The following is a 27272-nucleotide window of genomic DNA, read 5'->3' as shown; positions in this document are numbered from 1 at the left end:
TCCATTTGACTAACCCGACATTTAAATCCATATGCTGCAACTTAAATATCAGCTTATCATGTTAGAGTATCAACGAAACTCTAAAGCAGAACCACTAAACAATACTTGTGTTACTGAGAAAAAAATGGAGCACAATTCACAAAAGAATTCACACTATACACCTTTTATAAAACACTTTTTTTTAACAACAGCTCAAATCCACTGCTGCGTGATTCAGCGACCCTAGTACCCCAGTATAAAATGATTAAGATGATGATCTGTCACAAACCGAAACAACTGTAGACAACTGTATGCTACCTGAAAAGCAGGATATCATATAACAATGGGAAAAAAAACATCAACCATTCTTATTAATGGACACATGGTTCATCATCAGTTCCATATAGCTGTGCTGTCAAGTAACCTAAGGCTGGAAACCTACATGAAACTTTAGCAACATTAATAAATTTGATTAAGTTTACAATAATTAAGAATGGTGAAATTTTATCCACATTAATTTAATATGGTCAAAAATTGGAACCTGACAAGTACAATGCAAGCAGCAAAAGTACAAAATAACTATAATGGAGATTTGACAATTGCTCCAACATGGAAGAAAACTGGTGAGAAGTGGTGTTAACTAATGTCATTAATACAATGACATCTCAATTATGTTGTGTTATCAGTGTCTACATACCAGGATTATTACCTGGTATGTAGATACTCTGATCTGTGAAAGGCAGATCTTATTGAGGTATGATAGCTTGATAAGATCTGCCTTTCACAGTGAAAATGCTCTATTAAACAGGACTAAAGTAGGTGATTAAATAGTACTATGCCCAAACCCATGCTTCAGATTAAGTATTCAGCGCTGTTCTCACTAATACTATCTTCAAGAAAAGATGTCTTCTTTTGCAAGGTTTTAGGCAACATATATGGACTTTGAAATTTTTTTTATTTTTAATTTTGTGAAAATCATTTGACAGAGTGCCACATAAGCTGATATTTAAGTTCTAGCATGTGAGCTTAGATAACAGGTTAGCTAATTGGAGTGAAGATTGGCTGTATGATAGAGAGTTGTGTATAAAGGAGCAACATCGAAGGAGCAGAAGGTTATGACTGAGGTTCAGTCAGGGAGGGCTCAGTACTGAGACCTCTGCTGTTTAATCTTTGTCAATGACACTTAGTAGATTAGCATAAGATATTCACTTGTTTGCAGATGATGTAAAGCTGACAAGAGTTATTAGTAATAATACCACTAGGATTTGAATAAGCTGAAGAGACTGACAATAAATGGAAGGCATGTCAGTTTAATGAAACTGAAATTTTATTAACATTGAGTGTAGTACAAATGAAAATAAACTATAATATAATAGATGCAATGAGTATTTAGAACAATACAAATGATAACATTAGATAGACAAAGGTTGGTCGATTGGTAGAGCCTGTGCACTAATGGCTCAGTTAAGTAAGTTTGAGCGCGGTTAGTAGTTGGAAGGGGACCAATCGTCGATGCTGTTGGCACACTCTCCCTCGATGAGTCTTTGGAGGCGTCTAATAATAATAATAATAACATTAGATAGTAAAAAGTAATACTACATATTGTAAGTGGAGGTTTCTGTGGCTTAGAAGTTCATAAGGCATAGTACGGTTAATTGGACCACATGTTTTTATTAAGCTAAAAGCACAATAAAGAAATAAAACCCGACAAGTTTCGTAAGTCGTTTGACTTACATCTTCAGGGGTAAAAGGTAACTTAAAGTTTAAAACAACAATAACAAAAAAAAAGAGAAATTATTCAAATATAGTTCATACTATACAGTTGTAGTCGTCTGACTGTTCATAAAATTAAAAAATCAGAATACAGATTCAAAGCAGTGCTAAGTTTAAACAATGCTGGATGATGCCACGTTTTGTTGTTCACGTTCATAATGTCCGAGGTCTGACTGAGGTATATTTTTTTTTTTATCAAAGCTGACCAAACTTGGCGTAAAATTAAGCCTTGGTTTTTATGGCATTGTGTTGGAATTCTAAGCATGTTTGCAGCTTCTTTAAATTTCCTTATGTAACAGTTTTTTTCTATGTAAGACATGTTTGTTTTCTGCGGTGGAAGTGGTATGGAAAGCTAGACCTGATTTGTATTCTCTTCTGTTTTGCACATCCTTTTGGTGTTCGTTCATGCATGTTTCTCCAGATCTTCCTGTCTATCCTATGTAGCAGATGCCGCAAGAATAATAAATTTTATAAACACCTGGTTTTTTTAAAGGATGATGTGGAGGTTTTGGGGGATATAGAAATCTTGAAATTTTTTCCAGCGGAAGAAAGGCTACTTTGATGTTATGTTTGTTTCATAATTTAGCCATTTTATCTGTAACATTCTTGATATATGGAAGCGTGATAGCGTTTTTGAAATCTTGTTTCTGTGAGATGCTTGAGGTATGTGAAGGATTTTTTTGATAGTCTTGGGTTCATAACCATTTTTTTTTGAGGATCTGTGTTAAATATTCCAATTCTTAATTTCTCTGTTTTTCTGTGCTGGAAATATTATAAGCTCTGTCCCTCGGGTTTTTAATAGACCTATTTTTTGCAAAGGGTGGTGGTGTGAGGACCGTAGCCTACATTATATAGAGAAAAATTTACAATTTTATTTCTTACATATAGTATATAGTTAAATAGATAGAGTTTTGGTAATAGCAAAATGTAAAGAATGGTCAACGGGTCACTAATTGAATATATCAAGAAACTATATGGCTATAGCTCTGATTATCCTATTTTGTATTCGAATCAAAGGAAGCAGATCGTTGTAGTAATCTCCATTCAAATAGGTGATACCACATTAGAGTGAAGAATTTGCTCATGAATAGTATAAGTATTGTAAAAATACTGAATTGACAAATTTTGTTTTTAACATAATATATTCTGTAAGTTATGAATCTCAACTTATGTTTGTTAAAAATGAGATACAAGAGTTCTATTTCACAGTCAATATGGGGGTCCCAATACTTTACTGATTGTTTTTTTTAACTAAACTACAATTACAATTTTGAATACCAGTACAATCCATTTAAGCCATTTTCTAGTTATATCATGATCTAACTTATCCATTAAGGTGAAATATATATATTTAGTTTTATCAGTATTAATTTTAGTCATTATTGCTTTTTATATAATAATGCTGTCATCAACAAAAGACATTTTGCCAAAAATGTTTGTACTCACACAGATCAATAACATATTAAAATTAGGATATATCCTAACAACAAACCCTGTCGTACTCCATATTTTATTATTTTTGTTGCATTACTGATGGTCCTATAGCTGATATATTGTTTTCTGTTATTTAAATAAGATTTGGACCAATCATCTGTAATGCCTCCAATGCCATATCTAGACATTTTCAAGAATGAATGTCGCAATACACATAGTTGAACACTTTAGACATATCAAGAAAATTGGCTGTCATACACATTGCTCTATTTATCCAATTACAAACTGTTTTATGAAACTTCAACAGTGCTTTTCCGTATTAAGTCCTGATCCAAACCCGTATTGATTAGGCATGGATGGATAAAAGAATTCTGTTATCTAAAAGATAACCTTTTAGAAAACAGAAGAACCGAAGCAACCTTTAAGTGTTCTATAAATTCCTCATGTTCAAAAGATTTATTTGTAATATTTATAAAGAACTTTAACTTTTAATTATAATATGTAGCTTTTGGAGATTTATATTATCATATCTAATTCCTCGTTTAGCTCAGTAGAAGGTGTTTGCACTCTACAGCACTTGACTGCATGACGAAAAACTTGGGTTCAAATCTAGTCGCCGACTAGAGGAACATTTTCTAAACCTTTTCTTGACTAGTTCCCAGGTTAGTCGATCTCTGGCATGGGCAAGCAGTGGGTTTTTTCTTCCAGAAACTCAGGTTTTTTGTCCTATAAAGTCAAGAAAATCAGCCGTCAAACCCACACTATTTTCAGACATCAAAAATATTGTGTTAGGGACCATGAGATGGTGGCACTTGTTAGCTGCCATCTTCACTGCGTATCCATTAATTAGTGATAGCCTTGGGCCAGCAGACTCTGCTGGTAGCCAGTCAGTGATAGCTGCCTCACCTAATCCCTATGTGGCAACGAAAAGCTGTTAGCTGAAAAAAAAAAAGAAAGTATCCATTTCCCAACCCCCTAGTTCTTTAAATCAAACTACATCCTTTATTTCATCCTCATTCACTACATATAGATACATTGAATCCTTTATCCAAGGGAAGTAACTAACATACTTGGTCCTGTCAGTAGGATCAAAATCCATACTACTGTAGTTTTATTCATTTTGTTAAGAACAGTGGTGACATCAGTGGAATCCACCAATGGAAGACAGCACATACTGTTTGTGGAACTAGAGGGAGTGGAGGAAACAAGGGATCTTACAGTTATAACCAACAGAAATTTGAAGTTTAGAGAACACTGCAAAGGTGGTGAAGGAATTCCAGAGGACTGCAAAAATACTGAGAAGGATGATGACCAGCACATATGTATATGTAATTTATATAAGAGGGAGAGCCTACACTTGAACGCATTTGGAATTAAGAGTCTTGAAAAATGAATTGCTTTTAAGACGTAACACAGAGAGTCAGGGAAACGAAACTGAATTCTGATGGAAGGAATCATGAGAATCTGTGTGCAAAAGCAACAATGTTAGATAATTGTGTTAATGATAGGAATGGTTATTATTATGGAAATAATTATGAAGAGAGAATGATTCTGTGTTCATCCAGTTTGGACCTGTGAAGCATATGTAATGATGTCTACATAAGGAACTAGATAAGAACAAAGATCTGCAAGTTGTTGAACTGTCATGCAGACCACAGACAAGTGTATATAAAAGAGCATGCAGGTAATTTATTATGCCTGTATGTGAATGCTAGAAGTATCAGAAACAAAGGAGTAGGATTTGTTGCCTTGGTTAATATACTAGGACTTCACATATTCTAGGCATTAGAGAGACCTAGCTATCAGAAGCAAATGTACTAACTGGTATCGAGTGCAAAGGGTACAATATTTTTAGAAAGATAAACAGGATAGGAGAGGAGGGTGCATGTTGCTAATGATACCAGATGACTTGAATTCCATTAGAGTTGAGACCTATGACTGCAATACTAGTAACAGTTTTCATGTGGCAGCGAGTTTGAGGCCATCTGGTTTGAGGTGGTCTAACAAGATTAAATACATAGTGGGATTTGTTACAGGCCTGGTCTGTAATCCCACTATTTTTTTAATTATGAATTTAATTTAAGTGATGAAGAAATGGATCATGAAATAAATATGATGGGTGCGAAAAGAAAAATCATAATGGGGGACTTTAATTATCCAAACATTGATTGGATAGCTGTGAAATCGCATGAGAAGAATGAAACTGAATTTATTGAGCTGCTGCAAGACAACTTCCCCAAGCAGCATGTCGCAGAAGGAACTCGTGGTCAAAGAATGTTAGATTTAATTACAGTGTCAGAGGAGGTTTCAGTTAAAGACAAGTATTCTGCAAACTATTTTGGCAGGAAGAATTGATGGCAAAGGAACTAGAGGAAGAAAAAGAATATCATGGTTTGACAACATCAAGACGTGGACAGGAAAGAGCAGTGCACAACTGCTCAGATTAACACAAGACCGCAGTTTGTTCGCTAAGATGGTTGCTGACCTTCGATAGAAGATAGCACAATAAGAAGAAGATTCTACCCCTGGTTGGTGACAGTGATCATGTGCTACTCACATGGGAAGTGGCTAAGTTTATGAATGTCCTATTCAGAAAAGGTTACATGCCGAACTACAAAGCAGGAAATTATGACCACCTGAGGGATATGCTGGATTCTGTGCCATGGTATCAGTTATTGGATGGGAAGGATATCGACAGTGCATGGGAAGTTAAAAAATACTTAAATGATACAATATCAGAGGAGTTCGCAGCCATTTTGCGAAAAGCTATAAACATTGCAACAATGAACTCATTGGAAACTTGCGGAAAAGATGAGGAATCTTGTGGATAAGGAAGAAGTACTAGAGCCATTGCATAAACTGAATAAGAATTCTGCAATAGGAAATGATGAAATATCAGCCTGGATGCTAAAAGAGTGTTCAGCTGAACTGCTATTCCTTTGACCAAGCTATATAATTTGAGACTCAGAACAGGGAAGATTCCACAGGAGTGGAAAGAATGTATGATAATCCCATTGCAAAAAGGGTGGTGCAAGGGTCAATGTATTCAACTATCGACCAGTCAGTATTTCAGGAGTAGTGGTGTGAAGATTTTGAAAAAGTTGGTTAGGGCTTGCATTCAGAGATGAGTTGTCAGAGAATTCTCAATTTTGCAACAAACAGCATGGGTATACTAAATGAAGGTCATGTTTTAGCAACTTGTTCATATTCTATAATAATGTTACCACTGAGTAGACAAGAGGAATGGATACACTATGATACTTTTGAATTTTGCTAAAGCTTTTGACATAATACAGCATGGAAGACTTGCATAAACTGGAGAATATGGGATTCAATTATATAATATTGGCTTGGATAAGAGAATGCCTCACTAACAGATATCAAAAGGTTGTAAACCAGTAAATCACTGGTTACCTTGAATTTTACCCTGCAAGATTCAAGGTAACCAGTGGTGTGCCTCAAGGATCAGTCCTTGAGGCACTTGGTCCTTGGTCCATTCTTATTCAATTTGCACATTAATGACATTGGGAAGGATTTGACATGTGACATACAGCTATTTGCTGATGATGCAAAGATAAATAGGGTAATCAGTAATGCTGCTGATATGCAGTACTTACGGAATGATTTGAATGGGCTGGAATTGCGGGCATGTTGAAAATGGCTGCGATTTCAATGTTAATAAATGCAAGGTAATGCATTTTGGTATGACTAAATATCCAATGTCGTATTATATTGATGGGATTATGCTTGAAGAAATTGATGAGGCTAGGGATCTTGGAATTTTAGTAAACAGGAAGTCAAAGTTCAAGAGTCATATATCAAAAATTGTAAATACAACTCAGAGAATAATGGCAATGCTGAAATGAACCTTCACATATAAAGATAAGTCAAGGAAGTCATTTTGCCTTTTGACAAGGCCTTGATAGGACCTCACTTGGACTATTGCATTCAGGTTTTCTTGGTGATTCTGATACAGCAGTGAGTGCGCAAAGGAGAGTGTAAAAAAATGATATCATGTGGAATACTGATTATGAAGACAGACTGAGAATTTTCTTGTGGAGGTTTCTGTGGTGTTAAGAAGTTCAATATATTATTCCGGTTTTGTGACCACATGTTTATTAAAGAAAACTGTTTTTAAAACTAAACAAGTACTAAAAAAACAACACCTGACAAGTTTGGTTAGCCGTCAGACTAACATCTTCAGGGGTAAAGAGAACTGAAAGTTTAAAGCACAAGCTACTAGAAATTACGAAAATTAGTTCATTTGTTGGTATTGTGAACATCTAAACAGTTCATTAAAAACCTGAATAATAGATCTATACAACGGTTAATGTGTGTTAGTTGGAGACAATGCTATTTGTTGTCCCGTTCTGTGGTTCATGCTCACTCTGTCCGAGGTCTGACATTGGTAAATTTTTAATAAACGATAACCAAACTTGATTTAAAATTAAACTTTGTTTTTTGTTGCATTGCATAGGAATTTTAATCATATTTGCTGAATCTTTGAATTTTCTTGTGAAACAATTCTTATTTATATAGGACACGTTTATTCTATCCCAGAGTACATCATGACCAGTAGAGGTTGTGTGAAATGCTAATCCCAATTTATGTTCTCTCTTATTTTGTATGTCCTTCTGATGTTCGCTCATGTGGATTTCTCCCGATCTAACCCCGTCTGGTCCACATAACAGATGCTACAGGAACAGTGAATATTATAAACCCCTGGTTTTTTCATTGGGTGATGTGGAGGATGAAGAGATCTTGATATTTTTTCAAGTGACAGGAAAGTCACTTTTATATTGTAATTGTAGAGTTTGGTCTAATTTATCTGTTACATTCTTGATATAAGGAAGGGTGACTGCGTTCTTGAAATCTTGTTTATTTAAGTTTCTTGTAGGTGCTGTATTGAGAATTTGCTTAATTAACTTAGTATTGAAACTATTCAGTTGTAGGATCTGTGTTAAGTATTGTATTTCTTCTTTCCATTTTTCTTCTGTACTGGGGATGTTGTATGCTTATCCCTTAAGGTTTTTATTAGGCCTGTTTTTTGCTTGGGGTGGTGATGTGAAGTAGCATGCAGAAATCTTCCTGTGTGTGTGTGTGTGTGTGTGTGTGTGTGTGTGTGTGTGTGTGTGTGTGTGTGTGTGTGTGTGTGTGTGTGTTGGTTTTGTATAGATGGAGAATGATAATCTGTTTTTTCTTTCATTTATTTCTAAAAGGATGTCTAGGAAAGGAAGTTTTTTTATTTTCTTCTAGTTCCAGAGTGAATTTTATGTCAGGAAGTAAGTTATTAAGATAGTCTTGAAATGTAGTCAGTTCTAGTGCTGTTCCTGGCCAAATGATGAAGATATTGTCCACATAGCAGAGCCATATTTTTGGTTTTTTGTGCCAGTTTTGTAAAACATTATTTTCAAAATTTTCAACGTAGAGGTTTCCAGAGCTGGTGAGAGGGGTGAACCTTGCTAGTCCTCCTTTTTGTTACCAGAGTTTGTTTTGGTAAAGGAAGAACGTGTTTTTTATGCAATGTTTGTAGAGCTGTACAATGTCCAGTGGGAAGAGATTTAGTAGGATATTTATTTCTTGGAATCTTTGTAAAAGGCTGACTACATCTAAACTCGCTAATATGTCTGAAGGATCTATGTGTATATCTTTTACTTTTTCTATGAAGTCTGTGCTGCTCTTAATGAACGATGGTGTTTTTCCTATATATGGTAAAATCAAGTTTGTAAGGTGTTTTGCCAGATTTGAGGTAGGAGAGTCCCTTCCATCCACTATCGGTCTTAGTAGTATATATCTTTTTTATGAATTTTAGGGACTCCATATATTTTAGGCACTAGTGGGTGTTTGGATTGTAGATTTCTTTTGAGTTCATCAGACCAATTTGGTATATTCTTAATAAGTTCATTGGTTATGTTGCGAGTTCGCCAAGTGGGGTCTCTGTCTAATGCTGTGTAGGTATCGGAATCTTCAATGAGGCTTTTCAGTTTGTTGTTACAATCTTCTGAGGTAAAATCACTGTTGCATTGCCTTTGTCTGCTTTTGTTGACTATGTTTTTGTTTTGATTTGAGTTTATTAAGGGCTGCGAATTCTGTTTTTTTGTAGATTTTTTGGTGGTAATTTGCAATTTAATAGTAACGCTGCACTTTGAATGTGGATCAGATCTGCTACATCTCCTGGTAGATTTCTTATTCCTTTTTCAATTTGGGCTATGATATTAATTTTCAGGACTTGTCGTGCCGTTACAGCAAAATTAAAGCCTTTCATAAGAAGATTTGTTTCATCCCTTGTTAGAACTCTCGAGAAGAGGTTAATTACTACTTTTGAGTGACCCAGATGTTTCCTTCTTTCTTTTAGAAGAGAAATAAATTTTTGGGTTAGGTTATGTTTTTTCTTTTCGGACACTATTGTAGCTTTATTGTATGTGATAGTGTCTATGTTATTCCATAGTTCTGACGGCAGTGATGTGGCCAGTTCGTTATGTATATTATATGTATCCTGGTTAATCTTGGACAATTCTGCTCTAGTAGCTTCAATTCTTTTTCTCAATATAGCTAATTCTGTTCATTTGTATATTCTGTGAGCCTTATTGGAGTTGAATGCCCGTTTGATTTTTAGGGAACAATTTCATTGCCTCTGCAATGGATTAAAAATATCAAACGGTTAATAAAGTTCTGCTTTTCAATGTGTAATTTCTCTAATTTTGAAACTTCAAACCAATTAAACTCACCGTGAGTTTCTCTATTCCTGCGGAGGTTTCTGTAGTTAAGAAGTTCAATTTAATTATTCCGGTTTTGTGATCATATGTTTATTAAAGAAAACTGTTTTTAAAACTAAACAAGTACTAAACACAACACCCGACAAGTTTCATTAGTCGTCAGACTAACATCTTCAGGGGTAAAGAGAACTAAAAGTGTAAAGCACAAACTACTAGAAATTACGAAAATTAGTTCATTTGTTGGTATTGTGAACATCTCAACAGTTCGTTAAACAGCCGAATAAGAGATCTATGCAACAGTTAATGCGTGTTAGTTGGAGACAATGCTATTTGTTGTCACATTCTGTGGTTCAAGCTTACTCTGTCCTAGGAGTTTATAATATTCACTGTTCCTGTGGCATCTGCTATGTGGGACAGACGGGGAGATTGGGAGAAATCCGCATGAGTGAACATCAAAAGGACGTACAAAATAAGAGAGAACATAAATCAGGATTGGCATTTCACATAGCCTCTACCAGTCATGATGTACTCTGGGATAGAACAAACATGTCCTATATAGATAAGAATGTCTTTCTTTTAAGGATACAAGGTGATCAGCATTCATATTTACTAATTTAGGGACACAAAACACACGAGTTGAAATGATTATTTTACTAATTATTAATAAAATAACACTTGACGTTTCAACCCCTGTATTGAGGTCATCATCAGAAGGATATACGTGTATAGGGAACCAAGCTACATGCTCTTGCACTCTATAGAGGTAAATTAAATCTACGCTGTTAATTAATCTGTTTCTTAGCCTGACTGATAATTAAATAAGATAAAATAAAATAAAAATTAAAAAAAATAAAAAAATTTAATAATTAATAAATAAAATAAATAAGAAACTACAATAAACTCTGCTAAAGTCCTCATGTACTAAGATTCTTCTGGATTTGTACAGTTCAGATTGTTATACTATGATCTTCTTCAGTACTTGTACAGTTCAAGTTGCTATTGAATGTTAAGGGAAAAAAAAAACTTCGCCAAGTTCTATAAAGGTTGCAAATGGGTCCTCCACATTCTGGAATAGTTAGGCCATCATTTTTGTTCAGATTTGGATTATGTTTGAGCATTTCACATGCTTCTTTAAATTTCTTCTCGTACCAGGTTTTGGTGCTGTGTAGGGACTTGGTATTTTTCCAATCAATTCTGTGGTATGTCTGCAGTGGTGGTCAGAAAGGCAGGTTTTTCCAAAATGGAGGTATTTAATGTGTCATTTGTGTTCATCCTTCCTAATTGGGATGGTTCGCACTGTTTCCACTATGTATGGTATGTTACATGTGCATTGTATTTTGTATACCCCTGGGTGGGCTAGGTGCGGAAGAGGATCTTTGGAAGATCTGAGTAGGTGTCTTAATTTTGTCAGGGGTTTAAAGGTGGTTTTGATGTTGTATGTGTGTAGTGTTTTGTCTATTTTTTCAGAAATGCCTCTAACATAAGGTATGGCAATAGCATTCTTGAAATCTTTTTTGTTTTTATTAGTACCTCTGTGGAGGATCTTGTGAATAGTTTTTTACTGTATCCATTTTTTATAAATGTATAGTTGATCTTGTATTCCTGGTCTAGAGCTTGTTCATTTGGACAAATAGTTTGAGCTCTGTGTTTAAGGGTACTTATGACACCTAGTTTTTGTGTTGTTGGGTGATGATACGAATTTTTGTGTATGTACTGGCCTGTGTGTATAGGTTTGCAGCAGAGTGAGAAGGAGAGACAGCCTGAGGGAAGACACGTGACGAGTGTGTCGAGGAACGAAAGAGAGTTCTTTTTTTTCTATTTTGATGGTGAATTGGATATGTTTGTGTTGTTTATTCAGGTGGCTAAGGAATGTATTTAGTGCTTTGCAGCAATGGGGCCAAATGGCACAAATATCGTCAACATATCTGAGCCAAATTTGGGCTTTAGGCACGCTGACTCTAGAGCTCTTTGCTCAAAGTCTTCCATATAAAAGTTAGCTATTTGGTGGGAAAGTGATGAGCCAATGGCTGTACTACCCTGTTTTTGAAGATAAAAATTGTTTTTCCACACGAAATATCCGGAGTGGAGTACGTGGGCAAAGAGGGCCGTGATGTCGCGTGGAAATATATTCTGTAGGAGCAAGATAGTATCACTGATTGGGACATTGGTGAAAAGGGAAGTTATGTCAAAGCTGATTAATAAATCTTGGTCGTTGAGTGTAATGTTTTTAATTTTGTTTATGAAATATTGTGTATTTTTTATGTAGGAAGGGGGACCGACCTACCAATTCCTTGAGTATGGCCGCTAATTTTTTGGCTTGGTGGTAATTTAGGCTGATGATTCCTTCAACAATCAAATGTAGTGGTGTGTCTGCTTTGTGTATTTTTTGGCAGGCCATACTGGCTGGGCGGGCATAATGAGGTATTAGTTTTTTTGTTGTTTCTTCTGGCCATGTGTTAACAGATTTAATTAATTCAGTTGTTTCATTTTGATACATTTCGTGGAGTTGTAGTTTACCATTTGGTAGGTGTTGTGGTCCGATACTAAATGGTTCATTTTTTTCTATGTAAGTTTCCTAAAATGACAGTGGCATTCATTTTATCTTCTTTTGCAATTATAATATCCTGGTTATTTTTTAGGGATTTAAGGGCCTGTTTTTCTATTTTGTTTAGGCTGCTGCTTAGTTTTTTGTTTGAATTTAGTATACAAGATGTTTCCATGTGTATTTTGTCAGCTAGATTGATGGGGAGGGATCTTAAACCTCTCTCGATATGATAAATGATATCAAGTTTGTTTACTGACCTCGGCACAATAGCGTAATTCTCCAGCAGTGAGAGTTCACCTTGGGTGAGATTGTAGTTTGATTTGTTGATAACAATCTAAATAGAAAAAAACAACTCTCTTCCATTCCTAGACACACTCGTCACACGTCTTCCCTCAGGCTGTGTCTCCTTCTCAGTCTACCGCAAACCAACCTACACACACACACACACACACACACACACACACACACACACACACACACACACACACACACACACACACACACACACACACACACACACACAGGCCAGTACATACACAAAAATTCGTATCACCACCCAACACAAAAACTAGGTGTCATATAATAATAATAAAATAAGCACCCTTAAACACAGAGCTCAAACTATTTGTTCAAATGAACAAGCTCTAAACCAGGAATACAAGATCATCAACCATACATTTATAAAATATGGATACATATTTTATGTATCCATATTATTCATAGTGGAGATACTATGGATACATAAAATATGTATCCATAGTATCTCCACAGAGATACTAGTAAAAACAAAAAAGATTTCAAGAATGCTATTGCTATACCTTATGTTAGAGGCATTTCCGAAAAAATAGACAAAACACTACACAAATACAACATCAACACTACCTTTAAACCCCTGACAAAATTAAGACACCTACTCAGTTCTTCCAAAAGATCCTCTTCCACACCTAGCACACCCAGGGGTGTACAAAATACAATGCACATGTAACCTACCATACATAGGGGAAACAGTGCGAACCATCCCAATTAGGAAGGACAAACACAAACAACACATTAAATCTCCATTTTGGAAAAACTGGCCTTTCAGACCACGCGCTGCAAACAAATCACAGAACTGATCGGAAAAATACCAAGTCCCTACACCGCATCAAAACCTGGTTCGAGAGGAAATTTAAAGAAGCATGTGAAATATTCAAACATAATTCAAATCTGAACAAAAGTGATGGCCTAACCATTCCAGAATGTGGAGGACCGATTAGCAACCTTTATAGCAACCAGAACAAGCTAAAGAAAAATCCCACTACAAGAAGACTTGGTGAAGTGTCTTTTTTTTTCCCTCCCTTAACATTCAATAGCAACTTGAACTGTACAATTCCTGAAGAAGCAGAATTTATTGTAGTTTTTTATTTATTAATTATTAAAATTTTTTTATTTACTTTTTTAGTTATTTTTATTTTATCTTATTTAATTATTGCTAGAGGTCAGGCTAAGAAACAGATTAATTAACAGTGCAGATTTAATTTACCTTTATAGAGTGCAAGAGCATGTAGCGTGGTTCTCTATACATATGTATCCTTCTGATATGACCTCAATACAGGGGTCGAAACGTCAAGTGTTATTTTCTTAATAATTAGTAAAATAATCATTTCAACCCGTGTGTTTTGTGTCCCTAAATTTCTTGTTTCACAAGAAAATTCAAAGAGGCAGCAAATATGATTAAAATTCTAGGGGTCGAAACGTCAAGTGTTATTTTCTTAATAATTAGTAAAATAATCATTTCAACCCATGTGTTTTGTGTCCCTAAATTTCTTGTTTCACAAGAAAATTCAAAGAGGCAGCAAATATGATTAAAATTCCTACGCAATGTAACAAAAACCAGGGTTTGATTTTAAATCAAGTTTGGTCATCGTTTATTAAAAATTTACCAATTTCAGACTTCGAATGAGCGTGAACCACAGAATTGAGATTGAGAATCTGTAGACTGCAGAACACTAGCAAACAGGAAAAAGAAGAGTGATATGATTAAGACTTACAAACTTCTGAAAGGATCATACAGAATTTCAGTAAATGGAATTTTTCATTTTATGGAGGGTGGGGAAAGGATGCAAGGGCATCCATGAAAGTTGAGAATGAAGGGAGTTAGGACTAGATTTATCTCTCACAGAGTAGTGCATGATTGGAGTGGATTGCTGTTGAATGTTGTGTGCGTGGAAGTGGCATGAATGAATTCAAGAACAGGTATGACAGCTGGTGCAAATAGTATGGGACTCCCTGGAGATCTCTCTTAATAATAATAAAACAGTGGAATTACTACAGTGCAATTCCACTGTATACAAAGCCCTGATGAAACCAAATCTGGATAAAATTGCTCAGATTTGATTACCAGGTTTGAAGGAAATAAATCAATCTTTGAGAGGATGCAGAAGTAGATAACAAAAATGATATCACAACTCACCTCAACCTGCAGAACATCAACCACCACCTCCCTCAATTCTAATCTCCAAGTCATCCTCTAATGGAGTTCAGATGACCTCATCAATTTCAAATGCTAATAAAACCTAGTTCTGTCTTATCACTCATAAAAAGAACCATTTTCTCCCAATATCATTTTTAACAATACCCAAATTAACAATTTGAGATTTCTCTTCTTGGAATTATCCTGACATCAAGCCTCTCCTGGCATAAACAGATCGCAACCATTGCACCCTCAGCTTCTAAAGAACTGATATTCCTCTTTTGCTGAAGACGTTACTTCACTCCTAAACAGCTGTTAACCTTATACAAATTACAAATCTGCCCAGTTATTGAATACTGCTCTCACATATGGGATTGGACCCCTTTTAAAAGCTCTCTTAAAATGCTTGACTCAATACAAAGGAGAGCAATTAGACTTATTAATGATCCATCTCTTACCAACTCGCTCCTCCCACTTTAACACAGACGTTTGGTTGTCACAGTATGTGTATTCTACAAATATTTCCATGGGAAATGTTCATCTGAAAGAGCATCAACAATTACCCCACTTAGTACTAAGCTCACTGGAACACATGTAGCTGCTGAACATCCTTTCACAGTAAACCTTGAAACCCACAGAACAAGTTTCCTTTCCTCCTCCTCCATCCCTGCAACTGCTGTACAGTGGAACAGTCTTTCCCAAGGAATATAATATATAGTCATTTAAATCAAATGCAAACAAGTTCCTCTTTTCTCAACCCACTATCCATGCACAGTACTAACGTACTATAGGTTGTTCAACCAACCTCTTGTGTATGGGCTCAACATAAAAAAAATAAAATAAAATATTAAAAAAAAATTGCTGCCATTGCCACTTGAATTCTAACACCTCCATTCTTGCTTGCATTCTGCTTAGTGCATCACTACCTGGCACATATCATTTGTTCTATTATTGGAATTCATGTTTGTTTGTTTTTTGTGCAACTGAAAAATGCCTCTTGGTGAAACATGGTCAATGATTTTAAACCTAAAAAAAAAAAAATAATAATTCCCATGTATTCAAGCTATGCATCATATTATTGAAAATTATTAGATAACCTCATGACACATCAAGCTCAATGAAAATATTCAGAATACATAATAATAATGTATATTATATTCCTTGGAAAACACAACAGGAGAGAGACTGTTCTACAGTAGTTGCAGGGATGGAGGGAGGAAAAGAAACTTGTTCAATGAGTTTCGAGGTGCACTGTGAAAGGATGTTGGGCACCAGTTGTACGTGTTCCCATGGGCTTAGTACTAAGTGGGGAATTATTGATGCGATTATAGAATACACATATTGTGGAAACCAAACATCTGTGCGAAAGTGGGAGGAGTGAGTTCGTAAGAGAATGGGTCATTAATAAGTAATTGCTCTCCTCTGTATTGAGTCAAGCATTTTGAGAGAGCTTTTAGGGGTCCCACCCCATATGGAGAACAGTATTCAATACCTGGGCAGATTTCTGATTTGTATAAGGTTAACAGCTGTTCAGGGTGAAGTAATGTCTTGAGCAAAAGAGAAATCCTAATGTTTTAATAATTTTCCGGTGACAAAATGGTGCCTTTTGAAATATTCAAATCAACACTCCCATCATTTGACAAAAGACACAATTTTGGCACTGTAAAATTATTAAAAGTACCCAAAAGGTAAAACAATTTTTGCCTTTGAAACTCCAGTTTCTAAAGTGGCCAAGAGTTTGAAAATGCAACTTTTGGTATGAGTGTATCTTGATATTGCACTACTTGAAATTTATTCTGCCCAGGAGCTTATATATTTGCCTTTTATTAATGCCACTGGTTAAAATTTTCCTACTTGGCCATTTTCAACTACTGGGTTCTCAAAGGCCAAACAGACATCTTAAGAGAAATTAAAATAAAATAAAAAATTAATATATTCAAAATATTTTTTTTTTAAATATCTTACCAAAATTTTAAACCTCTTCCATTTGTAGATCAAATGTTTCTTCTTGACTGTCAGCAAAATAAAGGATAGCATGCAACATGATAATGAAAAAAGATGCACCTAGAAAACAATTAGAATGATAAAGAAACTGTTCAAAAATTTAATAAACTTAAAGTATGCAAGTCAGATTCATCATGAGATCACTCATTTAAATAACTTACAAAAGACATTTAAGCAATGCTTAATTGGCATCTTAAGATTACTGTCATATGATGTACACAAAATACAGCCTCTCCTGAAGCAAATGTCACTCCACCTCATAGTTGAAGTGATGATAATGATTTAAATGGGAGCAAGGACAGCAAAGGTCATATTACACCATATCAAAGGTTATAGTAGTAAGGCAAGAAAGTAAGATAATCACAAAACATTTGTCCGTAGCAGGATTCGAACCCACCAACCTGTTGGTTGGAGAGCAGGTATGCTAACCAGGCTGACATAGCTGAAGTGATACAGGTGATGCTAAAGAGATTCTTGCAACTTACTCATGGGATAACCAGAATATCAGACACAGACAACATCAGGCCCTTATCTTTGTTGCCTAAGATAAGAGCTTACCATAAAATTTAAACATGTTAACTATAGATGAAAACTGCACAAAAGGGTCAGCTCTCCTACAACCTTTGATCTGTAAACATTGATAAAAAGAAACTTTCAAACCTGGAAGTAAGTGTTGTTTGCAAGGGGAGTTAGTGAAGAAGGTATCTAAGTCTTTTAGATAGTTGGCATAGGATTTATCCTCCTAACTCCAGGTATGAAGTCTGTTACTGCTTCTCTTGCAATCTACATGCTTAGTCACCTCCCAGTCACGACTGCATGATCATTTTCTCTCTACTCAGAGGCAAAATAACATAGACCATTTCTCATAGTAATATACCTGATGCTTCTTATGCTATAAGAACTACTCTAATCCACTTCCTAAATTTGTCATAATCATTGACCCTCTATCTCCACATATACCTCCTACCAATCTACATGCTTAGTCACCTCCCAGTCACGACTGCATGATCATTTTCTCTCTACTCAGAGGCAAAATACCACCTTGGTTATAGAAAAATCCTCTGATGCAATCACACGAATGTTATAGTAAGAATCCCATGGTGGGATTCAAACCCACAGCCTGTTGTCAAAGAGCACTAGCCACTTTGCCAATCAAGCAAACAAAAACTGTAGTATGAGAGTGCCCATTAGTTGCAAATGTGATCACATTTAGAAAATGGAATTTCTGTTTTTATTTCAAAGAACAGAAACAGAAAGCATGCTATTCTCTAAAATGCTATTGCCAGCCTGGTTGGCTGAGTGATTGGTGTATCCACTCTCCAACTTAAAAAAAAAAAAAAGCAGCAAGTTCAAATCCTATCATGTCTTTAAATGGGAGACTACCATTCCCACTTACTGGAAGTCTGAAATGGTTTGAAAAAAAATGCCATGTTTGGTCTCTAGAGCAGGGTTTCCGGACTATGCAAAGAAATTAATAAAAATACAAAAGAAATTAAAGTATTGTTGTTTAATGACTTGTGGAGTGCCATCCAGTGATCCAAATGTTGCAAAACTTTGGGAATATATTATGCATAATGCAGAAGTGATACATGAAAGAAAAAAAATAATTAGTTCCAAAATTCACCACTTGCATTCGGGCTGATAATATCATCCACAGTTTGTTGCATTAACCTTGTCCCAATGTACTGGCGCTTAAACAGTACAATGCTGTTGCTGCACTTCATAAATTTTGTCACCTGAACAAATGTCTATGAGGTCCACTATCTCCATGTGATTTACAGTGAATGACTAGTTGTTATGAAGAACTGGATCGTTAAAAGTTAGACCTGGTAGAGGTTGCAAACCAATCAATTCCCAACAAGTGAATGAAGTTGCTACTGCGCTTGTAGAGCAGGCCATAAATAGCAGAATATTGGTTCCTGTGGTGCACATGCTATCAAGACGTATGGATGTCCCTTACACAACTGTCTAGAAAAATTCTATGGAAGATTCTGTATTTCTACCCATTCAAGATGGCCCTGACACAGGAATTGCACCTGCAGGACTTTGAAAGTTGACTGACATTCGCTTTAACCTCCGTTGCTTGAGTGAGTTGGACATGGCTTGGATGATTTTGTGGGGGGGAGATGAGGCTCACTTTCACCTGAATCGAGCTGTGAATACCCACATTTCCTTGGTATGGGCTACACAAAACTTGCATGCAATCCAAAAAATTCCTTCGCATTCATCCAAAGTTACTATCTGGTGTGGGTTTACAGCTTTATTTATCATTACACCTTTCTTCTTTGAGGAAATTAATCAGTCGGGTTCGGTGACCTGCTCAGTTACTGCTCAGAGGTATCTTCCTCTTCTTCAACCGTTTGGTTCTGTCCACTGCTGGACTACGGTCTCCCCCCATGGTTTTTCCAGACCACTCGGTTTTCTCCCTTTCCCATCCATTTGACTCCTGCAACTTGTTCCAGTTCATTCCAGTTCGGTCTTCCTCTTTGTCTTGCTCCATCCATTGGTCTCCACTCTGTTGTTTTTCTAGTCCATCTCCTGTCATTCGTTGGCAATATGGCTAGCCCATCTCCACTTAGCCTGTTTAATGTATTTTACAATATCCGTGACATCTGTTTGAGATCTTATCCAGGTATTTGTCTTCCTATCTCTTAATGTTATTTTTAACATACTTCTCTCCATGTGATGTTGTGTTGTTCTCAGCTTTTTATTTAGGGATTCTGTTAAAGTGCATGTTTCTTCATCATATGGTAGGATAGGAAGTAGGCACTGGTTGAAAGCTTTCCTTTTTAGACTCATAGGAATGTCACTTTTGAACATGTCTCATTTTCCCATAATCCATTCAAGGTAAATTCTTCGTTCAATCTCTTTTCTTTGACAATCCTCAGAGGATAACAATTGGCCCAAATATACATATGAGGTAACTTGTTCTATTTCATGGTTTGCAACTTTGTTAGTTCTTTGGTTTATGTATTTCTTCATCATTATTTTTGTTTTTTCTCTATTTATTTCTAATCCAATTACTCTGGAGGCTTTATTTAGATGATTTAGCCTTTCTTCCAAATCTTCAAGATTATCTGCTATTAGGACAACATCATCTGCAAATTTCAGATGATGCCGCCTTTCTCCATTTATGTTTATTCTTTTTATTTCCAAAAGGCTTCTAAAGATTTCTTCTAATGCAGCTGTAAATAGTTTGGGAGATATAGTATCACCTTGCCAGATGCCTTTTTGTACTGGAAACTTTTCACTGTTTTTATATAATTCAATTACAGAAGTATTATTGTAAATATGTTTTAGTGTTTCAATATGTGGTTTCTTGGTTCCATGGGTTTCAAGACTTTTAGTAATAAATTACATAATAACCACAGTAATTAACCTTAATGAAATAAAGGTACAAATATTTCGTACTGAAATTAATAGTACATCATCAGTGTAGAACAACAAGCAATTCAAAGGAATGGAATACAAAGTACATAACTGTTGGTGGATTACCAATTAAAAACTGTTGCCGTGTGCTAGAAATTAATATTAATAAATTATTATTAAATAATTCTTAAAAAACTATTTCTTTGATGGCTACATAAGATAAGAATCTCCCAAATTTTTTTTGGGGGGGGGGGGGAAAGAGAGAGAGAGAGAGACAATCATTTTGATTCAGATTTGGCCGATGTAAAAGGGCTTTGCAACTTCCTTTGAAAAGGTGTTCGTATTTAAACTTGCATCTAAGAAGAAGGTGAGCTTTATCCCACTGGATATTGTGTCAATACTATGTTGTACCAGACCAGACTTTTGAGGTGTCATGTATTCAATGTAATATTGATGTTCATTCATTCTTTTTTTTTCCACAGAATGACCTGTTTGTGCAAAGTATGTTAAATTACATTCACACGGTATCTGGTAAATGCCAGCTAATGATAGAGGTGCCAATTTGTCTTTTGTAAATGGCAACAGGTGAGAAATTTTTTTTGATAGGAAAATATGTGTGAATGAGATGATACTTCAAAATTCTACCAATCGGTTCCAAGATGCCAGAAATATAGAGAATTGGAACCCTGCGGTCTGTTCAAGAATCCTGAGGTGTTGGAACATGAGTCAATTATCTGCTTGATTTGATAAGGGTTGTAACCATAAAATTCCATTAACGTTCTGATAGTGAAAAGTTTTTGTTGTAAGCTTGAGGGAGAGAACACACTTTATGTGCTCTATTAATTAAAGACTTGATAAAACCAATTTTTTGAGAGGTGTGATGAGCAGACGTTTGATGAATGTATATGCCAGTAAAGGTAGGTTTTTGATAAACACTGGTTGGTAAATTACCAGAGGCTGCATGTGTAAGAAGGATGTCCAAGAATGGTAAACTACCAGCCTTTTCTTTTTCCATGGTGAACTGAATGTGAGAGGTGGAGATGGAGAGTTATGGAGTGTGTGCCCTCCCTTGATGAGTCTTTGGACTCCTTGGAGGTGTCACATAATAAATAAAAGAAATCCAAACCCAAATTTAAGTGGATCCATAAATGTATTAAATAATGTAACTGACTTTACTGAAGAATTTATAACAATACCTCTTTCCAGAGAAATAAAAATGAAAAAAAAAAAAATCATTTACAGAAAAAGAAGAAACACTCAAATTTTGGAAGTCAATCTGGGATTATCCTATTCAACATAATAAAGATGCCTCATGGATTAAGGAGCAAGAATCAGAAATGAAACAAAAACAAATGCAAAATGTCACTATAAAGAAATGGTCAGTGCACAAGCTAGAAAACTGAAAAACTGCAATGCACCTGGCAAAGATGAACTATGGGTTTTGGTTAAAGCATTTAACCAGTCTACATGATCGAATGGCAGAATAATTTAATTATTTGTTACAGTCAGGCTCATTGGAAGACTGGAGGATATCTGGGCATACTTTTCTCTTCATGAAAGTTAAGGATAAGGGTGACACAAGTAACTATCGTCCAATAACATGCCTACCAACTATGGTTAAGCTGTTCACTGTAATCATAGCAAATTCCATATACCAACTATGGTTAAGTTGTTCACTGCAATCATAGGAAATTCAATATACCACTACTTATCAGATAATCAGATTTATCCGATTGAACAAAAAGGGAATTTTCACAAATCTACAGGAACAAAAGACCAGATCCTTATTAATAAATTGATTCTCAGAAATTCAAAAAGATGAAAATTTAACTTAAACATGGTATGAATAGACTATAAGAGTGGGCAGTTCAATCTCCTCTGGTAGCCAGAGATAGCTGGCCCATGTCGATCACTAATTACTGAAGAATTTAGATTGGATGAAAATTTTAATGTTATACAGTACTTGAATCGGCAAAAGAGCTAGCATTAGATTTAGAAATTTCTCCTGAGTTCAAAAGCAGTATATTGCGCAGACATACAAAAAGATTGTTCTGTTATGACTGTTCAGACGAAGTTAGATCAGCAATCTAACTTTAAGGTTACATTTTTTCTTCCAATTGTGGACACTACCATTAATGATAAATTATTTTGTTGTGCTACAGCGCCTGCCTGTGCATCAATTCAGTCATGCAGGATAAGGCCCTTTATATATCAGTTGATCCATAGAGGAGGTTCTTTGAGATGATTTCACAGAAGCAAGAGTGATCAGATGTGCATTTCCCACTACATGGATCTGATCCCCTATGATTTCTGGTTTATTGGGATCACTCTGATAACTTGCCAGCACTGAAAGACACTATAACATAACATGTGTGCAACATTAGTTGCAACCTTGCTACATTCTGCTGTTGAATACACTGTGCAAAGGATGCAGTTTGTGCCATACTGGGAAAGGAAGCACACTGAACAGTACAGCCAGTGAATACATAATGGAAGTAATCAAAAATGTATTATTTATGCTTGTGTTGCTTTTCTCCTTACACAGACAGAGAAAATCACTACATCTACATCAGCAGATGTAGTAATGTAGTAGATGTGGTGAATTTTGAAACTGCTTTTTTCCCCTCAGATATTGCATCTGTATGATGCACAATGTATTCCTGCCAAGTTTTGCAGCATTTGGATCACTGGGTGGTGTTTCACAAGGCTTTAAACAGGAATACTTTAATACTGATCTCCCTCTATACAAAAAAAAAAAAAAAAAAAAAAAAAAAAAACCAAGCACATTTTGGATGACAGTTATCTTTATTATTATTATTGCCCAAGACCCCATGGAGTCAAAGATTCATCTAGGAGGCCCTTTTATAATACACACAGCTCATCATACTGTGCTTTAAACACACTCATATTTTCTGCAGACACCACACTCTCAGGCAGGGCATTCCAATCATTCACAGCTCTGCATGAAAAAACCCTGCTTCTCACTCCCCTACTCATACCCTCTTTATACAGTTTCCAGGGATGACCTTTGGTTCTCCCCTGATCTCCCACTATTTTCTGTAGAGCCTCTCCAGCATTGATCCTATAACAACCCCCTAATAACTTGTAGGTCTCTATCATATTTCCCCTCTTCCTCCTGTCCACCAGACTCTGCAAGTTGAATCTTCTCAATCTTTCCTCATACTCGACATTCCAGAGGTTACAAACTACTTTAGTCAGTCGCCTCTGGATCCTTTCCAACATCTCTTCTTCCTTCTGAAAACCATGTGGCCAAATCTGGGCACAATAGTCCATGTGTGGCCTAATCAAAGCCTTATACAACAAGAATCTCCCTAGGTCTACAAGTCAGTGTCCTCCACATCATTCCCAGAAGCCTTTGTGTTGTCTTCACAATTTTGGCTATGTGTACCCTAAATTTCAGATCCTTATCCACTATCAACCCCAGATCTCTTATTTCCTCCACCTCTGACAATATATCCTCACCAAGCATAAATTCTGCATCCATTTTTGTTTTCCAAATTTTAAAACCTTACATTTAACGTCTGCACACCACGGTGCTTGACAGCATGAAGGAAGACTTCTTGGTTTCGAATCTAGTTGGCGACTAGAGGAAATTTTTCTAAGCCTTTTTTTGACCGGTTCCCAAGTCAGTCGATCTCTGGCATGGGCAAGCGGGTTTTTTCTCCCGGTCCCGTAAACTCAAGAAAATTGACTGTAGAACCCACACTATTTCAGACATTAAATACATCATGTTAGGCTTAGGGACCACGAGATGGCGGCACTTGTTGAGCTGTCTCTCTTCACTGCGTGCCGCTTAATTAGTGATAGCCTTGGTGGTCCAGCTATCTCTGATTGGATACCAGTGGAGATTGCACTGCCCACTGTCTCCAAAAGTAAGATTGTGCTAAAACAGCCTCGCCTACTCCCTATAAGGGAATAAAAGGTGTTAGCTGATTTTTTTTTTTTTTTTTTTTACATTTTGCAACACTGAACTCACCTCCCCATTCCCGTGCCCAATCACTCAATTTATTCAAGTCTTCTTGTAAGGCCACAACATCCTCTCCACTCTTCATGATTCGTCCCAACTTTGCATCATCTGCAAACAACTGAATATCTCCATCCAAAACTTCACCAATATCATTAATATACAAGTTAAACAGCAATGGCCCTAAAACAGACTAATGAGGCACACCAGCAGTAACTTTAATTTTTCTGGATATCGCTCCCCCCATACATAACTTGTTGATACCTATCAGATAGCCAGTCTCCAATCCAATGCACCGATCTAATATCCAACCCCATCCACTCCAGTTTGACTATCAACTTATCATGCAGAAATCTATCAAAAGCCTTTGCAAAATCTAAGTATATTATATTCTCCTTTTCTGTCCATGGAAGCAGTCACCTTATTGTAATAAGTAAGTAGATTACTAAAACATGACCTCCCTTTAGCAAATCCATGCTGTCCATCAAAGATAATACCATTGTTGTCAACCCAATTCTGGATCCTTTTTCTCACAAGCTTCTCCAACAACTTAACTACAACACCACACAGATAGGCCTATAGTTTGATGCTTGAGTTCTATCACCTCCTTTATGAAGTGGCACAATCTTGTCTTCCTTCCATCCTTAGGAACTTAACTCAGTGCAAGACTCATATTAAAAAAATATGTCAAGACCAGTGTAAACTCCCTGGCACATTCCTTCAGAATAAGTGGCGATATGTTATCAAGTCCCACAGCCTTATTTACATCTAGTTTGCTCAACTCCCCATACACCTCCTGTTCACTTATAGTCAGTCTCTCTTCCCCATCATCAACTGCTCTCAATCTCTCCATGAAGTCACATTCACAAGATTGAAAGACATTTATGAACTGCTCATTAAGCATCTCCACCACACCTTCTGGAACAGCTGCCTTTATACCATTTTCTCCAATCAATGTCATCCTTCCATAATCATTCTTTCTTTTGCTGGCCACATATCGAAAGAACTCCTAAGGACTCTTTTTGGCTCCATTAGCTAACCGCTGTTCATATCTCTCTTTAGCTACCCTCATCAACCAAGTCACCTGCCTTGCCTGGTCTTTGTAGTCCTCATGGAATTGGTTATTTTCACTTCTCTTATGCTGCCTCCATAATGCCCTTTTTCTCTGTATCACATGCTTAATCTCTTTATTCATCCATTTCACACCTACCTTATTTAACCTCCTCACCCTTGGAATACATTTAGACATTGCATCTATTAGTTAGTTTCTGAAAATCCTCCAGCTGCATTGATCTCTTTTCCAGCTAACTCTCATGCTGCACCTGCAAGCTGTCTCCTGAGCTCTTCATAATCACCCCCCCCCCTTGTAGTTCTACATATACCCTTTTCTCACAGAGGTCCTCACACTGCTGCAATCACTCTGACCAATTGGTGGGCAATTTGACACTTCATTTATAATTACATCCTCTGATGAGATGACCAAATCCAAGACCCTCAATCCTCGTGTGCCTTCTGTTACATACTGTCTGAGGTAGTTATCCCTCAAAAACTCAAGAAACTAATTTTCTTTACTTCCAGTTGCTATCTCATCATTCCAGTCTATATTGCCATAATTAAAGTCACCCATAATGATCACTCTTTTCTTATTTGCTTGGCTATACTACATTTTTTTCAAAGAAAAAGGAATTACAAGCATTAGAATTTGAAAATTTTCAATTTTCAATTATTCAATGCTTTATAAAGGTATTATAAATAAAAATGTCTATCATGTGATAAGCAATTCTTTACTTGTATTTTGCATACAAGTAAAATTACTTTGCTCTTGACTTTGTACCCAGATTTACTTTTGCAAATTATGTAACACTTGGGCCTATTCTAAATATTGAATCCTTTCTGATGAGTAAAACCATCACAGTACTAATTTGTATTCATTACTAGATACTAGATATATTTTATCATAACGGGAATGAAAAGCTAAATAATTCCACTGCCCTCTTAATCTTTTTGACAGTTTTTAACAACAATTTATTTATGAACTCAAACTATTTATACTTGTACATTTCCAAGATCCATAAATTCAAACAAGAATTTAAAGGGCTGTACCCTGAGGTACACCACTGATCATCTTAAATCTTGTAGATTCACACCCAATGTATACCACTTTTTGATTTCTGTTTGTCAGCCATCCCCTGATCCAAGTCAAGAGTGTATATTCCAATCCCATATTCTCCAGTTTATGCAACAGCCTTTCGTGTAGTATCCTATCAAATGCCTTAGAAAAATCCAACATTATCATGTTGGATTTTTCTAAGGCATTTGAAATGATTGTTGCTCTTCTGCAAGGAGCAACAATCCATGTTGCTCCTTGCAGAGTATAGAAAATCTTCACCAGAGATAGCTGTTGTATCATTCCAGAGACTCAAGTTATACAAACATGTGAAAGGTCTAGCCAATTTGGCTGAACATTTCTTCAGCAAACAGGTTGATATTCCATCTGTCCCTATAGACAAATTCTTATCCAGGTTATGCAACAACCTGTATAAGAATCTCTTCAACCTCATTTTCATGCACATCTAACTCTTCGTCCAATGTAGCAGTAGCACTATGCACCATGTTACATACACCTGATTGATATATCTTAGGAAAGTGAGCACTCATTAACTTGACAATCTCATTAGCTTCCAACACTAGAGTACCATCTGCATTCAATAAAGTTATTCTTTCACATTCATTCTTTCTTTTGCTTGCAGCATAACGATGATTTTTTTTTTTGGATTGCATGACCAATGTCTTTTTATACTACGATTTAGCTTTCAACACAATACTACTCATTACTTTTCTGGCCTGAGCTTTGCATATTTTATAACTGCTCTCACTCTTATTCTAAAGATATTCTTTCCACATCATCATCTTCTTGTGGATCTCTTGCTTAATTAGATTGTACATCCATTTCACTCCCAACCTATTTATTCTTCGAACACTAGGGATACATTGAAATACTGCCTCATTTAAGTA

General features: G+C 36.0%; 1 protein-coding gene across 9 annotated transcripts in view; it reads right to left on the bottom strand.

The window, feature by feature from the left end:
• LOC150100552 (prenylated Rab acceptor protein 1) overlaps positions 1 to 27272 on the bottom strand; it is a 135806-nt gene that overhangs the window by 5045 nt on the left and 103489 nt on the right. For 8 of the 9 annotated variants that reach the window (XM_090401293.1, XM_090401294.1, XM_090401297.1 and 5 more), the window contains one exon: positions 16865 to 16963. In XM_090401293.1, the coding sequence (XP_090257419.1) occupies positions 16872 to 16963 (92 nt within the window). In that variant the 3' untranslated portion in view covers positions 16865 to 16871. Of the gene's footprint in view, positions 1 to 1340; positions 1534 to 16864; positions 16964 to 27272 lie in introns of those variants that run through there. The other variant, XM_090401295.1, reaches the window with a different exon arrangement.

This window comes from Typopeltis vanoorti, chromosome 12, assembly GCF_054136105.1.
Source record: "Typopeltis vanoorti isolate ZY-2024b chromosome 12, IOZ_Tvanoo_1.0, whole genome shotgun sequence".
NCBI lineage: Eukaryota > Metazoa > Arthropoda > Arachnida > Uropygi > Thelyphonidae > Typopeltis > Typopeltis vanoorti.
This window is presented reverse-complemented; position numbering and strand designations above follow the sequence as displayed.